Here is an 18,070-nt window from a genome sequence, read left to right on the forward strand (position 1 = left end):
CCCATTGCGGAGCACAGGCTCCGGACGCGCAGGCTCAGCAGCTATGGCTCACGGGCCCAGCCGCTCCACGGCATGTGGGATCGTCCCGGACCGGGGCACGAACCCGTGCCCCCTGCATCGGCAGGCGGACTCTCAACCACTGCGCCACCAGGGAAGCCCGTGACTGTGGCTTTTAAAGGCTGCCTGGCCAGTCACCACCCAGCTGCTTAGGAGCAGAGAGACTATTGAAGAAAATACTGATATGGGTTAGTCCTGCTGGGCCACTAGGCCATGCTGAGATAGAGCTGGATCATTTGAGGAATAGGTCTGAACTGTTGGGTTCTCCCCAGTATTTTATGACTTGTTCTGACATTTCTCCCTTTAAAATATTTACTTTGAAATATGAGGATTCATTTTTGAGAACTCAGAATTTTATTTCGGTTTCTATAAATAAAAATATCAAGACTGCCTCCTTAAAATAGAAAGCCTCACCCTCCCAATTGAAGCATATACTTCTCCATCCATCCTGCTGTTGGAAATGTTAACATCTGGAAGAGTAGGAACCAGGACATTTGTATATTCATTATTCTGTAGGACAGAAATATTTAGGTTGTTAAATATATGGAAAACTGCTGGTTGGTGATGTAGGTTTGTTTATTCATATATTACACACTTGGAAAGCTGTGCTGGAACTCAAGCCGACCCCCTGTCTCTTCTCCAAGTAAAAGTAAAACATTTTTTGAGGAGATGGACATTTTACCAAAGTGTACAGAAACTTACTACTAAAGAGAAGAAGGTTTTGGATGTAGATAAAGATACAAAAACATAGTCATGATGTCAAGTTTTTTTCTTCTTTCTCTCCACAGGAAATAGCCCTCAAGATAGTCCAAGAAACTTCTCCCCCAGTGCCTCTGCCCATTTTTCATTTGCACGGAGGTAAGGACTTCTTGTGAGTAGAATAATGAAGTGTTACATGGAGAATCCCATCCCCCCACCCCACTCCCTCCACTACCCTTTAGAGCTATATGTACCTCTCTTGGTCCTTCCTAGATGGTGGGCTCTCACTGAGGGCAGGAGAAAACCATTTCCACCTTTTCTCCCATCCCCAGTGCAGTGTCTCATACATGCTTTTGATGATCAACAGATTTTTACTGAATTATCTGAGCTTATATTATAAGGACTTGATTCACCTATATGTCTTGGTGCAATTGTTTTTGTTGTTCTTGAAATACGTTTTTTTTTCCCCCTTAATAAAAATGATCTTACTCGGGATCACAAGGTATAAACTCTAAGATGCTTTTCCTTGAGGGCACCAGCAATTTAGTGATCTCTCTGAAATAAAGCCATGAGGATGTTTTATGTTTTCTCTTCCTATCTTAGTTAGAATTGGACACCAAATATCAAAGTTATATGTCTCATATCTGGGTCAGTGAGTCATGAGAAAGTATTGTTGCTCAGAGGACAGTGGGCATATGATCTATTATCAAACCTTTTCAGTTCTGGATCTTCTACCGTGATTTCTCCCAGTCAGAGGAGTCTACACAGCCACCTCTTCTGTGTTCTGTGTGTGGAATTAGTGTACTTCACCCTGTCACATTCAAATCTTCACCTTCCTGGGTTCCGTCATCCCTCTCAACATGTGTATACCCTGCCTTCTTCTACCCAGGAAAAACACATGGAAAACAAAATTGCCCCTTTAGCTAGGTTTCTGCATATTCAGAATGAATTCATTTTATGGTCTGAATGTCCTAGAAATTTGTTTATATATATGTGTGTATGTATATATATATACATATATATACACACACACACACACACACACACACACACACACATATTTTTTTTCTTTTTTTCCCTGCGTTGGGCGTTGGGTCTTTGTTGCTGCACGTGAGCTTTTCTCTAGTTGTGGCGAGCGGGGGCTACTCTTCATTGCAGTGTGCGGGCTTCTCATTGTGGTGGCTTCTCTTGTTGTGGAGCACGAGCTCTAGGCACGCAGGCTTCAGTAGTTGTGGCATGCGGGCTCAGTAGTTGTGGCTCGGGCTCTAGAGCTCAGGCTCAGTAGTTGTGGCACACGGGCTTAGTTGCTCCGTGGCATGTGGGATCTTCCTGGCCAGGGATCGAACCCGTGTCTCCTGCACTGGCAGGTAGATTCTTAACCACTGCGCCACCACGGAAGTCCCTGTCCTAGATATTTGTCAAATTTTCTTCAGAGACCTAATCATACCTTGAAATGAATTTAAGTAGCATTTAATTAAGACACATAGGTAGGTTAAAAAAATAGATTTAACACGTTACTAACGAGCAAAACCTGCAACGTCTTCACTGTCATCTGTCAGCGTTCACTGCATTTTATATAACTAAATCCAGAGAAAAGGATCCGCTTGCAGCGTTTTCGGAGTTCCTGATAATTAAGAGTCTCTTGTAAAGTCACACATTCCCCACCATATGGTAAATGCCTGTGTGTACCAGGCCTCCACCACAGGGAGAACACACGAGTAATTAAGATGTGATCTCCAAGGAACTTCCTGAGGCCGATACCCCAATTTTCCCCAATTCCAACGTTGATACTTTCAGTGTTCATTTTAAGCACCATAAAGAAAATGTGACAATTAACTGGTCTCACAGAGCCTGTGTTTGTTTGCCCAATGAATATTAGTTCACTGTGGTGGTACCATTCTAAGTAAAAAGGGAAATCTTATAAAAACTGATTAAAAAAAGAGAACATACCATAGTCTTGAAAATACATTTCCCTTAAAAAGGGAATGCCTTTAATTACTTTAAGTAGAAAGAAAATGCAAATCTCATTATAGCCCACATTTAAACGTGACTGAAATCAGTCTTTTAATCCTGCCAGATTTATAAAAATGAAGAGAATCTAATAATTAAGTGGCTGACTGGAGGACAGATGAATCTGGTTTCTATGCTATAAAAAAACACACACAAACCCCTAGGCATGTTAATTTTCGATAAATAAACCATAAACCGTAACAGAAGATTATCATAGGAGACCTCTGGTTCATTTTGCAGGAATTTCCAGATGGAACTCCCTCCACACTCTTCAAAAAGCATTAATTTAGATTAGGACATGAGTGATCATCTTTTTGAACTTTTATTCAAGTAAATAGAACCCTGTGTTTGCTATGCGAACTCAAATTGGCCTATTTTTATTTGACATCAGTCATCTTTCTCTTCCATTTTAAAGTTGATTTTTCATTCAAGAAACATGGAAATTCCATGGGTCTCCATTCCCTACCATTTGGCATGCATTTCTGAGCCTTTAGGAAGTAATGCTGTTTGGGGAGTCCCACATTTTATCATTTTGTATATTCAGTCCAACAGAGGGGAGAGATTGTCCTATTTTAAAAATTATTCTTGGGTGACGGGATAAAGGTCAGACATATTAATCTTTTCTGATCTTACTTATAACGTGATAATTTACCCCCCAGTAGACATCCCCTGTAACGTTGAATTTCAGACTAGTAAATAGGATGACACACACTTGCTTTCCATATTATCTAATAGGTGTTTGAGAGCAAAATTATCAAGTTAATTTTTTAGTATTGAGTTAAAATAAAAGGATGAAAATGAACATCATAGTGTAGTAGATTTTGTCTGGAGCAAGGAAACATATTTTGTAATTTGCTAATCACTGTGCTGAAGCTGGTTTACAATCCATCTGATTGTGGAGTTACTTAATGTTTTATTCCTTGGTGGTGGTAAAATGGAGGTAATGACATTGTTCTGCCTTCCCCAGAAGTTGTAGAGGTTTAGGTAACATAAGTTGCTTTCACTTTCATTAGAAATATAGAGAGAGGCACTTCCCTGGTGGCGCAGTTGATAAGAATCTGCCTGCCAATTTAGGGGACACGGGTTCGAGACCTGGTCCTGGAAGATCCCATACGCTGCATAGCAGCTAAGCACGTGCGCCACAACTACGGAGCCTGCACTCTAGAGCCCGTGAGCCACAGCTACTGAGCCCACGTGCCACAATTACTGAAGCCCATGCTCCTAGAGCCCGTGCTCCGCAACAAGAGAAGCCACCGCAATGAGAAGCCTGCGCACAGTAACAAAGACCCAATGCAGCCACAAATAAATAAATTAATTTAAAAAACTTTTTTTAATAAAAAAAAGAAAATAGAGCCCTGAATAATTGTTGTGGATGTCTCCTAGCTGTCTAGCTGTTATTTATCAGGTTAAATCTCAGAATATATTTCCGTGAGCAAATTACTGGAACAGACCTGCCTGCTGAGAGGTCAGGTCATGAGACACTTGTTGAGCACTGGTGGGCAGAGTTACTCTGGTTGCATTGTATTGGCATAGTTGATCTTGTTCCAATATCAGCTAGACCATAAAATGTTTCACACCAGATGACTGTAACAAACAAACAAAGAAATCTTCCTCTTCATACAGTTGTAATAGGGACTTTTCTTTCCTCCTTTGTTGTATACCGTATTAATCTAACTTTTTGTGGTTAGTGTTGAAATGATGTGGGTTTTTTGGTTTTTTTGGGGTTTTGGTTTTGTGTTTTGTTTGCCAGTCTCTTTGTATCCTGTGTTCCCATCAGGTGTTTTTCCCTTTTTCATTTAGTGTAACATTAAAATTTCCACCCACAGAGAAAGCACTCTTTTCAAAAAGCCTTGTTGCTTTGGCAAGAATGTACGCTTGTTTTCAGGTGACACTTTACTGGTAGCTGCTGCAAAGAAAACAGAACATTGTTAGTAGGATCCAAATTATACTTGTGTGATAGCTTTCTTCAAAAAAAAGGGCATGCTCTCCCTTAAGCACTGTATATAGCATATATAGGAATTTCTGACGTGCAGTTGTCATGGTAATGAAAATGCAGTGGTCCTTTGTGCTCCATTTGAGTAAATAGACACGGACAACTTAGGGAACTTTATGAGACATAACTTATTTCTGGTCCGTGGCTGCACAGAGTACTGAGCATATTCTTGTTTAAACATCTTTCTAGTTGTGTGTTTTCCAGAGTAAGCAAATGTAATTTATGCTTCAGAACTAATAAGAACATGTCTCCTCTTGGAGTTGTTCATTCATCTGAAATATGTTCATTGATACCTGAGGGAAAGGAGAGTTAAGGAATCACAAAGCAAAATCATGGTGGGGGAAGTTGTGTCCCTCACTCTTTCCAGAGACTAGATTCTGATAATTGCTATTAAATGGACTGAACAAGTTCATTTAAAAATTGGAGGTGTTTAAAATAGAAAGTCCAGGAACGGGTTAAGTCTTTAATAATTAGGCAAATAAACTAGAACCAACCTGTGTCCATTTAATTGATGGTCAGATGTCTTTATAAGCATGTTTTTAGAATTATTTTCTTTTAACATTTTCAATAGTATAAAATTATTTCTAGAGAACATGTGATTTATTTCTTTTCATTCCTTTTATCTGGTATATTTACAAACATCTTATTTTGCTTCTTTTTTTAAAAAAAAACATACTTGATTCAATTGTACTCCAATCGTGGTCACAGAAACGACAGGTAAATTTTACTAAAATCTTAACATTGTACTGCTTCTGTGATTTGTCCACCTGAATTTCTCCATTTTGTCTTTGTGGACCATTTGCATTTATTGGAGGCAACATCCCTGGTGGCCTATGATTATATTCTCCCTTGACTATAATTTTGGCTAAAATGTCAGTTTTTTACATAAACATCTGATTGTGACATTTCTCAAATTCAAGTCGAATGCTGATGAATTCCCTGACTTCAACTTATTGTGAATGTGTCTGTGGTAAATTTGGTCTACTCTTGTCTCTCATTTGGTAAATTAATCTAATCATGAGTTACAAAAAGTCTACATATAATCCTGCATCTAAGAAAACAGTATAGCTGTTTAGAAAAGTATGTGTTTCCTATATTCCTCGTGGCAAATGTGTGTATATTTGTTTTCACACTGTTATGTGATTTTGAAGGCATAGTCCACTCAAAATTGCTAGTAAATTAATGGTTCTGGAATGCCAGAGATTTCAGAAAATTGACTTTCTGGTGTCCCCTTGCCTTAGCAACGGTGTTGTCTTTACTACTTCAGCAACTCATCCTAGACCCTTGTAATGACTATAATTCATAGCCAGAGTTCAACCCAGAAGCTATCCATCCTGTTACGACTTGGAGACAAAAACCATACTCTGTTAAGACTCCTGACAGCTTTGCCTCTATGATTAGGGCAGGTAACCCTACTCTTTGCATTAGGTTCTATCACTAGTGGGGAATTTTCATTCTTCACTCCCTCTCACTGGCTAGAGCTGGGCTGCATACTCATAAACCCTGCAAGAGGCTTTTGCTGGAACACTTTATAAAGCCAGGTCGTGTCAGAAGGTATAATAACTCTTAAGAGATTCTGTGCACAAGGTCACAGTCACTTTCTTAGTGCTAAAATTATTTGCCACTTAAGGCTTGAGCCAGTCTTGAGCCCCCTGATCCCTTCTCCCCTCGGTGTGATGATTAAGACTGCTCCCTTGAAAATAATAAGCAGAAAGTCTTGAGGATGCAATGGAAGTCCCCACAGGCTCTTGTACCATGCTGGAATTCAGGCCCTTCCAAAGATCATGGCCCCTGTTATCAGTTTCCAGATAAGCGTGTTTTTCCTCCTCCCTTTCTGTTTTTATTCATCTGAATCTGCTGAGTCTGACTGATGTAATTATCCCTGGTATTCATTTTGTCAAAGTGTATTAGCGAGAGATCAATAGTATGGATCACCCCATTCACTTTCTACTTGTTTGGGTGTATTGATTCACTTTAAATAAAAGTCAACCTGCTGTATAATGTTTGTTTACTCTGGCCCTTGCTGAACATTTCCACATCCTCACTGACTGTGTTTGTGTCATTTGTTCAACTAAAAATACTCGGTTTCCCTGGGGTTCCCATGTAACCGTACTCCAGTGTTGGCCTAAGCTAATCTCACTTTCTCACCAGGACTGATGGACGACGCTGGTCCTTGGCTTCTCTCCCCTCCTCTGGCTATGGGACAAACACGCCCAGCTCCACGGTCTCTGTAAGTGCCCAACTTTCCCTCTCTCACACCCCAGAGCTCTTACACAGGCAGTGCTTTCTCTGGGTGCTTCCTGATAGGAAGGAGAGGATAAATTCTGCATGTCTGCCCCTCCGAGTAGGCAACACATCAAATGATGAGCTGACAAACATTAAAAGGACATACTTTTTGCTGCAAGCTTTTAAACTATGATACACAAGTTGAGTGAGTCCCCGGATCACCAGTTGGGAGGAGACTGGGAGCTTTCTTTTTCATACCATTTGGTGTTTTGGGTGGGAGGAGGAAACACAATCTGGTTTCATTGCTGTGGTTCCATGCCAGTGATATTAGTACTGAAAATGCCGTTAAACTTTGATGGCCTGGGTCGTTTTTTTCTTGTGTGGCTTATATTCAGAGTTTTGGGGGTTTTTTTTTAGTTTTTCTCATTCAAAGGAAAAAAAAGGGCAAGCCTTAAATCTGTGCCTTCTGGATAAGAACTTTCTTTTAAGGAGAGATTAAAAGAACTTAGTAGTAGATTAAGATCAATAAAGAGACAAGATGAAACAGTGAAAATAGAGTAGAGGAAGAAGGGATACTCTTGCCACAAACTACAACATTTCAACAGGAGGCCTAGCAATTACTAGAAGTGATTCAGTGGGTCAGATACATGCTTTCTCAGTTTAAATTAGTGATGTTGTGGGATATTTGTCTCCACAGAGCTTTATTTATTTATTTATTTATTTTACTTTTTTAAATTGAAGTATAGTTGATTTACAATGTTGTGTCAATTTCTGCTGTACAGCAAAGTGACTCAGTAAGACACATATTTTAGATGTTGGAAGTATGGGCCACCACAGTGTGAAAATGAATGCTGAAATTGATTGACCAAAAAGCAAAAAGAATAATTTTCAAATTTTAAGTGGTGTTCTTCCCTAGACTCCTAAGTGTCTCCGATTAGAACCCAACCACCAGTAAACAGAGTACTTGTCCCCTGTGGCTTACTCATACATACTCTCATTGAATCCTCCCCATGCCCCAAATGTGTATCATGTTCCTTGACTCTAAATCCTTTTTATTTTTACTATATCACCTTGCTTTGCCCTTCAGTCAAGTTTTATTATAGTTTGGATACAGAAATTTCTCTTTTGCAAGAAAAATAGGGGAGAACACAGGATCTTTCTCCTTTCCATCTCTAGTAAATCATACGTTATTTTAAAAAGTGAATCTAAAAAGCAAAGGTGAGCTACATAGAATTGGACCCCATTTGGTACAAATTACTTTGGAAATTATATTTTTATAAATACTTATTATGTGTTAGGTACTAGTCTCACTAATTAGAACGCATTGGCTTAATTGTAGAAACATACCTCATAATGCGGTTGTCATTATTGTCATCATTTTGTGGATCAAAACTCTGAGGCACAGAGAATGAACCGATGGGCTATCTACTAACCCCCTTGTCGTAGCAATAAGAATACAAGTAAGGGTTCTAGGCGCTTGGCTTTTTTTTTTTAAAGGAATTTACAAGGTATTTCTTAAAACAAACTTGATAGTAAATCTGACCTGGCCATCTGTCTTAATGGAATCACTGCTGTCCCTGACTTGCATATATGCCTAAAGAGAAAGCTTCCTGAGACAATTTTTAGCCACACACATGTATTCTGTGTTTCTAACAGCTTCTGCCCAGAGGTAGGGCAGCTTTTCTCTTAAGTGTTTATTTTATTGAAGAAGGTAGTATCGTATAATTGTTGATCTCTTGTTCCTATTTTTCCCTTCAAAATCAAATTTTAACTTTCAAAATTAACCTTTTTACCAGAAGACCAAAGGCACTGTTAAATTTGTGGAGTGTAGGTTCTATTGCCCAGAAGTTTGGCTATTTTTTCTCCTTATTGGTTATTGATAAAAATGCTAATTGAAAATCTAAAATGCTGCTTCTCATTTCCCCCAGTTTCTTTATGTTCTTGCCCTTCATATATTAGGGCGAACATTGTGCAAAACTGCTTAGGAGTTGCATTTTCTTCTTTTCTAAATCTAACCTGAATCACTCTTAGAGTCTCACTTTTTGGGTTAACCGGCTGTGATGTAGCTAATTAGAAATGCATTTTTAGTTTATTCTTAAGATGAAAACACAGAATATGTACAAATAAGTTACAAACACTTTGAAAATGCAGCTTAAGTTTTACAGATAATTGTTGTTAGCTGAATTCCAGAATTGCTAACACTGAAAGGTAAATGCCACGTCTTGATCCTTTGGATATTATGTAAACTGCAAAATTCGCAAGTGTTAAAATGCTCTATTCTGAAATTGGAAAGATTTGGCCATGTGAAGTTAATCAGTCCTTCCACAGAATATTTACTGTTGCAGCTTCTCTTAACTTCAAATTTTGTAGTTAAAATTAATTTGCAGAGCTTTTCCAAGATAATATTCAGAACATAATTTTTAATTTGGATATAAGTAGTATGGAATTGAAGCAGTGGGAGGACATCTCCCATGTATTTCTTACCAGATGAATTATTTTCTGCTGAGGGAAAGAATGGAAATATGAAAATAAGTACCTATAAATATGAGGTATGACTATAAAATAATATTACTTTTAATAAATAACAAGTGGAAAATTACACATGTATATGGATACTGTCCCTTGCAAAATGGTTATCTTGAGAGACTAAATGTTTAGTTGAATGATACCATTACTCAGAACGTTTTGGGGGAACTCTTCTTATTGCCTTGAGAACTAGAAGCACAGTTTTTTTCTGTAAATCTTCACTCTTTGAAAGTGGATTTGATTTTTCATGTAGTCAGAAGTCATATGCAAACTAGTTGGGTGATGAGACTCACGGGCACCACACTTAGAGAACATACTAGAAATATAAAGTCATGGGACTCAGTTTATTGGGAAATTCCCAAACTCATTCTTGAAACTCTAGTAAAAGTGCTGTTCCAAGGATGCGTTGACCAGCGGAAGTGTCTTTTCAGTAAGTATACGAGGTCCTGAGGATGACACCTGCAGCCTCTGCTGGACTCACGAGTTCTCCCTTGAGTTCCTGACCTCTGCTGAAACTGACCCCTGGACTTCTCTGCTGTCCATTATTGACTCACTTTTGGGGCCCTGTTTGGTACCTTTTGAATCCCTGGGCTATTTGGAGAGCCTACAGTTGTTCCCACTTCCGTAAACTCATCTCGGCATTGCTTGGGTTTGGTGTCACCCTTTTCCCATTTACACCTTGTTTGTTCCAACTGAGAGGAGAGAAGCTCCCTCCTCAGAGAAGCCCCTTGCCTCTCACTTCTCTAATACTTACTTATCCCACCTCCTCATTCATTTTAACACATCCCCATCAGTAAGCCCAGAGCATATGCCCTATGGAGTTCAGTTATATGGTTATGTATATGGCATAACCACAAAATTTTCAACTTAGAGTTAGCACATGTTAATATTTTGTTATATTTGCTACAGCTTTTTGTTAAATAAACTTTTAAAATAAAGTAAACATTAAAATACAACTAAAGTCCCTCGCACCCATTCCCTTTCTCTTCCCTCACTCCACAGAGGGAATCACCCTCCTGAAGTAGCTTGTGTCCTTGCCATGCAAGCACGGGTCCGTAGTACCTTATGTGAAACTCTTGAGCCTGGTGTGCTTTTGGAATTAACTTTCACATTTTTGAAAGGTAACATGATCCTCCCTGTACTGTACATAACAGCTCAGCAGCAACTGGGTCAGCAGCTCAGAATCAACTACATTAATATTTCTACAGCAACCTGAATCAACATTCATACTAAGTGGATTAAATACATATTTTAAATAGCTTTCCATCAGTTCAATTAATGCTTTGCCACCAAAAAGGATTACTGTATACTTATGAACAAACTTCTGGGTTTTGGGGTTTTGAATTCTTGGATTCAGAATTGTGGACATTGCTTTACCTTTGAGACATATGTACAGATCCTTAATTCTGTTTTTCTATTTGCTCATTTCATCATCTTTGCTTTTATCGCTGCTGCTTCTCTCCTGCTGACATTGATTTTCTTATTCTTTTACTGATCTCTTGAGTTGACTTAGTTTATGTGTGTTTTATTTCTTTCTTTGTAGTGACAGTATTTAAGACTATACCTGTACTTTGTGAATAGAGCCTTGGTTTACCTCATAAGTCTTTCTAGTAGTGTTCTCATTTTTATAATTTATAAAATAATCTCATTACAGTGTAAAAAGTCCTGCTTATCTCAGTATCTACTTAGAAGGTGTTTTCTAATTTCAAGGTATAAGGATACTTTTAAGCTTTAGTCATTAATTTCTAGTTACTGCATTGTGACGCTGCAGTGTTTATGAAGTGTGGTCTTAGTGTGGCAGGTTTTTTTTTTTTTTAATAAAAAAACCCCTGCTAGAATGGAATATTCAGATGAGGGGTATCTTTCAAAATATGCTTATTCCACCTGTGTTTCCATTACTCAGACATTTCTCATCTCTTTTGTTAGAATGCTTAAAGAGTTCACCTCTCAATAAAAACAAACAAAAAAAGCAATCACTTTGCTTTATAGTTATATTTCTCACATTGATTAAAAGCAGCGTTATTTAGCCATTCACCTTTTCTACCTTACTTTGCTCCAAGTGGTGAGTGAGAATTTTCAAAGAGCAAATCTATATTCAAGGGACAAAAAACTCACCACCATTGAAGTTTTTTTTTTTTTTAAAAAGAAACCTAAGCCAAAGAAGACAGAAATAGAAAATTCCAATTTTTAAAACAATGGCATTAGTAAGACAAGTATCTTCTTTATCCCCTCCCCTTTTTACCCAGGACACATATTGATGGAAATTGCATCAAAGGATAGCATGATTTGTAAAGAGAGATCCCATTACCCATTTATGACCATACATCACAGAATTCATTTTATGTTACTTAGCTAAAAGTCACAGTGTTTGTGGTGAGTGGTAGAAGCAAGGGTACCAATGTGAACTAATCTGTCATTTAATGAACCTAAATTCTTACTCCAATTGTCACTTTCCTGCTGTGGCTTTGACTGGGTCCTATCCATTTTCAGAGCCTGGGTTTTCTCCAGAGGGTAAGCTTTGTATTGGGAAATTATCTTATAGACAAATGAGATGAAATTTGGAAGCCATTTTGACCTCCCAGAGACAACATCAAGGTATACATTGAGGCACTAGCTATTGTAATTATAACATGGAAAGGATGTAGTATAAAATGGTGATATAACAAAATTTAATGCTGTGATCTCATATTCATTTAAAGAATTTCTTTTTGAGATAGTCATAAAACCTCACTTTGGTTTGTTTTAGTCATCCTGCTCCTCCCAGGAGAAGTTGCACCAGTTACCTTATCAACCAACACCAGATGAATTACACTTCTTATCAAAACATTTTTGTACCACCGAAAGCATCGCCACAGAGAACAGATGCAGGAATACACCCATGCGCCCCCGTTCCCGAAGTCTGAGGTTTGTAGCCCTGATTGAAAATTTTCAATGAGTTGGATAATCTCTTTTCAACCATTTCAAGGGAAGACTTTTGGTCCTGTAATTCATATATATGTTAATTAATTTATGAACTACTATATATGGTTTTCCATCTACACGTGATATTGTGAATTACCATTGAAAGGCATCTTAGTATTTTTCTTTTAAATCCTTACAATTTGCTAATTGCCGCGGTAGCAGTAACCGTGATGGACTACAGGGACCACCTAGAGAAACTTCGAGCCATTGGAAATTTCAAGACCATCTAATTATGGTGCTACATCAATTAATATTTTACGAGGAAGAGGCTTGGCTGAAAAGGAAGGACAGCACGTTTGGGTTCACATGTGGAATTCAGATTCCACCTTACGAAAAGCCACCCAGATCTTTCATTCTTTCTTCCCATCACAAGTCTTACTTTCTCCAGGATTATGAGCAAATTGTTAGGAGTTTGTTTCCCTTGTATTTTGTGGGTACCATATGTAGTCCATTTGACATTGAGTAGAGCCAGTTTTGTTTTGGCCTTGTCTCAAAAAATTACGTATATCACAGTTTGGCTCTTCAGGAAGCAGACTCTAACACAGAGACCAGGATGTTTATTAGGGAGTGCTTGGGAAGTACATCTGTGGGTGGGGAGGAAGCAGGATTGGGCAGAGGGAGAAATGTAGCTGCAGTGCAGACCTGACAGCTGCAGCCAACCCCACAGGGAGCTCTAGGGATGACACGACCCATCAGAGCTGTCCCTCTGGGCCAAATGGCCCTTCCTTTATATCCCTGCCTCAGTCCTGGGACGTGGTACCCTGGGAAGGACATGGCCTTGGATGAGGGGGCTCTGTAGCTGAGGCCATCCCTGAAGGGACTGGCAGCTGAAGCCTTCTGCAATCCCAGCAGCTGGACAACAGGTCCTTCTCTGCAAGGGGAGCAGGGTAGTCCTTTTTCAGGTTCTCCACAGTATGAGATCTTCATGCTGTAGAACTGGTCCGCTTTGATATATTAAGGTTTATTGTAAAACATAGTTTGTCAGGTGTTCAGTTGAACATCAAAGTTTTCTGAGAAGGGTTTTCCCTTTGTACCCTTCTTATTTAGTGTCATATAGTAAATGCAGCTACATGGCATAATTGTGTTAGATTATTTTGAGATATGGAATAAAAGACCAATTTTACGAATTCATTTAGAGCTGTATTCATTCAATACATATTCATTCATCGTATTTTACCACATGGGTGCCATTTTTGGTTTTATGAAAGGAGTTCCTAGGATATCTACTACAAGCAGCCATGTCCTCTGAGGAATATATAAACTCACACTGAAATTGCCTGACTGTATACCACTAGGAAGGAGCAAGCACCTACTGTTGAAATAGAGAAAACACAGAGTTGTATGCCTGTGTTTAGTACTGTACACAATGCCTTCCTCAGCATCCCAAATAAATATGTGCCAGGCCAGAAAATGGATTTCAGTGGTGACACGTGTGCCGTGGAAAACTCTTAAACCTCTTCAGTGGTTCGTGGCAGAGCGCAGGTGTATGAGGAAAGTGTGAAATTATACAGTTCAGCGTGCCCTAGATGTTGCTGTTTGTAGCTACCCTGTCTTCTTTGATATTGCAGTTCATTAATTGGTTTCTAGAACCATGCAAACGCATGCTACATACAAAATATAATCACAATTTAAGAGCGTTTTCTGAACCTTTATATTGTAGCTATAATTAATTTGCAGCATTCCACTTCTGGAGCTTTCTTTATGAACACTATTCGGGGTTTCTGTGTGTTTGTGAGTATGTATGCGTGCGTGTGTGCTAATGACTGATTTTGTAGTTTATTACCTAATATACTTTTCTTACAAAGACTGCATAGTACTTTTGATGCAACCAATTGTTTATAAATGAAAAGCTTATTTTCATTTCATGCTGTGGCAAGTTTAAAAGGGTAATTTGCTTTGCTTGCAGCCCTGGACGCTCTCCCGCCTGCTGTGACCATGAAATAATCATGATGAACCATGTCTACAAGGAAAGATTCCCAAAGGTAATGAGTTGAATTGAAGATGCCTAGCACCTAAACAAACGGGCAACCTAGGTTTAGTGTCTGTAAGGTGTTTGTCGTGGGAAGTAATGGTCCAGTCCATTGATGACTCTCTTTATAAAATAGCACCATAGCCTTCTTTAGAAAGATAAAATCACTAAACATTTTTAAAAGCTGCCGAGAACTAGCCACACATTCCGTGGGCTGAACTGGCTGTAACGTGAGTCCCACTGGTTGTCCTACCCACTGGGTGAGCCTGGTGAGGTACTCCAGAGAGCGTCAGCTTTGAAAGGCCTCTGGGCCCTGGTGCTCCTTCTGCCCGTGTTCTGGGCCTGCTGCTGTATGGTCAAGCAGAAATTGTTTTCCTTCCTCAGAAGCCTGTAAATTGGTATGTGTCACGAAAGTCTTTTACTTTTTTCACCCGATTTTTCTTTTCTGTGGCTTCCAATCTCTTTAGCAATCATACGTCTAACCCTCTTAGAAGGAAAGGTCCAGTTGCAGTGTTCCCTGTTAAACCAGCAATTTGGACTGAGCCAGAGAGGCCTTGGCGAAGGGTTGTTGCCGGATGCCCTGGCTGCAAGGAGCTCCGGTCACCTCGTCTCCACAACTTTTCCACCAGCGTGTTCCTACACATTTGGGAGAAGCAATTTCTCCATTCTGTTCCTGTCCCTCCCCCATCACCTTTGTAACCCTAGGCAATAGAGCAAAAGGAAATCTTTGGCTTCACAAATCAGGAGTGGAGTACTTATTATTTGTAATGAACCCAACATTGATGTTATTGATTACAGCCATTTTAACCATTTATCACATGTCACTTGTTCACCAGGGAAATAGATCCTGACTATACTAGTTAAAACTGGTTAGGATTTTAGAAGGGAACAGGAGGCAGAGGGAGTCTCCCAGCATATGCAATTAATGCAGGCAAGGAACATTGATTAGGCAGTCAGGGATCCCAGAGAATGAAATAAAAGTTGGGAAGGAAATTTTAGATTTATGTTACCAAGGGAATCCCCTTGGCCATTTGCCCATGATGTAGCTTTTTGAGGTATAAGTAAAGATGGTATAGGATGCTTGTTCCTAGTACATTAAAACACAGCCAAAGGAACAAACTCTTGGCCCACGCTGTGGAACTCCAGCAACGATCCTGATTTTTGAATAGGTAAAAACAGAGCTACAATATTTGAAATTTTTGGCAGTCTGTCTGAAAGAGCCCAAGATCTGAAATGAGAGCACAGCGATTCACAGATACTGAGTTATTTGGAGAAGCTTACGTGTACCACTTTACATTTGATAGGGCAGAGGAAAAAAGTAATTATCACCCTGGGAGATTCAGTTTCTCCTATATACCTCAGATCTTTTTCCCACATGGTGAGGCTGCTGCTGCTGCTGCTGCTCCTTCTTTCTTTTTTTTTTCCAAGTAGACTTTAGTTTTTAGGTTCATGGCAAAATTGAACAGAAAGTACAGAGTTCCCAAATGCTTCCTGACCCTACGCAGGCACAGCCCCCTCCCATCAACATCCCCCCGCCCCAGCCCAAGAGTGGTCTATTTGTTATAGTCGATGAACCTATACTGACACATCGTAATCACCCAAAGTCCATCGTTTGCATTAGGGTTCTCTGTTGTGTGGTATATTCTGTGGGTTTTGACAAGTGTATAAATATATATATGTACCATTATAGTATCTTACAGAAGGGAGGCTTCTTTTAAATTTACAGAAGGGAGGCTTCTTTTAAATTTAATTTCTAGAATTCTACTTAATAACTTGTGGAGGTCTCTGTAAATGCTAAATAAATGTGACTATTGAGTTGTTTACATATATGTTTCCTTGTATTACATCCGTGTGTGCCTGTCATCTCTAAACAGGCTACAGCTCAGATGGAAGAGCGCCTAAAGGAAATAATCACCAGCTACTCCCCGGACCACGTCCTCCCCCTCGCAGATGGAGTGCTTAGTTTCACTCACCATCAGATTATTGAACTGGCTCGTGATTGCTTGGATAAATCCCACCAGGGTCTCATCACCTCACGATACTTCCTTGAATTACAGCACAAGTTAGATAAGTTGCTGCATGAGGTATAGACCCTACACCTAATAAAGTTTTCTGATTTGTTTTGCTTTTTCCCTGAAACAAGAAAAATTTTATGAGAGCATTTGCTCAGCAAGTTTTAGCCATGAGACAGAGTTCATATTCCAGGGAAACGAAGAGGAAGAAGAAGAAAACAGATTGATTGCTACTTGCTGTGAATTGATTCTGGTCAACATTTAGAGTAATAGAAAGTTAATGTTAATAACCTTTACAGGAACCTTGGGTCCCAACAATCTATGGCTCTAGGATAAGTGGATTGTGAAGGATTTTGAAGCAGTGATTTTTTTTCCCCTCCTTAACCATAAAGTTAGAAATTGCCTGAGTGTATGTACATTATTTGATGATGCTATCTAGTTCTAATATCTGGAAAAGCTAAATGGCAAATTGCTGGCTTCTTCCAGGCCATGTGTCCTATTAATTAACCTGCAGGTGGTGTTGGGTAGTAAATGGCAACTTATATTTTCATTAGTGTCAGTTTTTCTTCTAACAAAATATCCAATTTCTAAAATGACAGATAAACACAGGCCCCTTCCAGGCCTAACACTTGCAGTCCTAGCTCCTGATAACACCCAGGACAGGAAGGGAGTGTGTATAGTGGAATGCAGTTAATGCATAATAGTGCTGTCCTGACTGAAATTGATCAGCCACAGCCTACAAGTAAAACGTATTTAGCCGATATGTTTGGATATATTGTATTTCTGTATCCCATCGGCATACATTATGCCCATGTAAATAAAATCGTAGGTGGTTTTCTCCAAGCATGATTGTGTAAATAATTGCATGGAACTGAAGGAAAATATTGGCATCCTAATTTTCTAGAAATCCATCTGTCCTTGCTCATACTGAATTTAGTTGTGGCAAGATGAGATGATCCCTCTCTGACTAGCAGCCACCATTTTTCCTCCCTTTCCCATTCTAAACCTCCCAACAGAGTTTTCTATGCTCCGTTCCTATTTCTCACATTTCAACCTCTTGCAGCTCACTAAGGGAATGTTTCTCAGACTGTCTTTGGATGAACACATTGTCTTCAGGTTTTGTTGTCAATTTCCAATTTGTCGTGGACCAATTCTACTATAAATTATGATGAAAATTAATTTACCTCTGTGAGATATTTCTTCCTTAATTCCATAGTTCAGTCCCAGGCTATTACCATAATTACTGGTTAAGTTCTGTGGTTCATTCCTTCATAGGCATTCCCTGAAAAGGGTAGAACCCAAAGCTGAAGCTATTTACATTGAAATCCCCCACTTAATTTCGTTTCTGTATGATAGACTTGGCAGGTTGTTTCATGGCAACTAAAAAAATCTTAGGGTTTCAAAAATCATCTGAATGCACCATGTAATAGATTAACATTGTTGACTTTTAGAGAAATTTCTCTCTTGGGCAAAGAAGCATGTATACATGTGTAACATAAAGAGTATTGTCAGGTTTGAATAAGGATGTTTTCTTGTTTATTTTCACAGATAAACATTTTCCTTCAGTCCTTTTGTGAAAATTAAAACTGTCTTCAGAATCACATTCACAATGTCCTT

The 18,070-nt window shown here is 39.1% G+C and overlaps 1 protein-coding gene across 8 annotated transcripts in view; it reads left to right on the top strand.

The window, feature by feature from the left end:
- MAST4 (microtubule associated serine/threonine kinase family member 4) overlaps positions 1-18,070 on the top strand; it is a gene marked incomplete at its 5' end in the record, with an annotated part of 581,401 nt that overhangs the window by 496,773 nt on the left and 66,558 nt on the right. For all 8 annotated transcript variants that reach the window (XM_081231058.1, XM_081231059.1, XM_081231061.1 and 5 more), the window contains 5 exons: positions 846-915; positions 6,911-6,989; positions 12,258-12,415; positions 14,379-14,454; positions 16,316-16,525. In XM_081231058.1, the coding sequence (XP_081087184.1) occupies positions 846-915; positions 6,911-6,989; positions 12,258-12,415; positions 14,379-14,454; positions 16,316-16,525 (593 nt within the window). The remainder of the gene's footprint in view (positions 1-845; positions 916-6,910; positions 6,990-12,257; positions 12,416-14,378; positions 14,455-16,315; positions 16,526-18,070) is intronic.

Source organism: Mesoplodon bidens (genome assembly GCF_964165515.1).
Source record: "Mesoplodon bidens genome assembly, chromosome: 4".
In the NCBI taxonomy this organism is placed as follows: Eukaryota; Metazoa; Chordata; class Mammalia; order Artiodactyla; family Ziphiidae; genus Mesoplodon; species Mesoplodon bidens.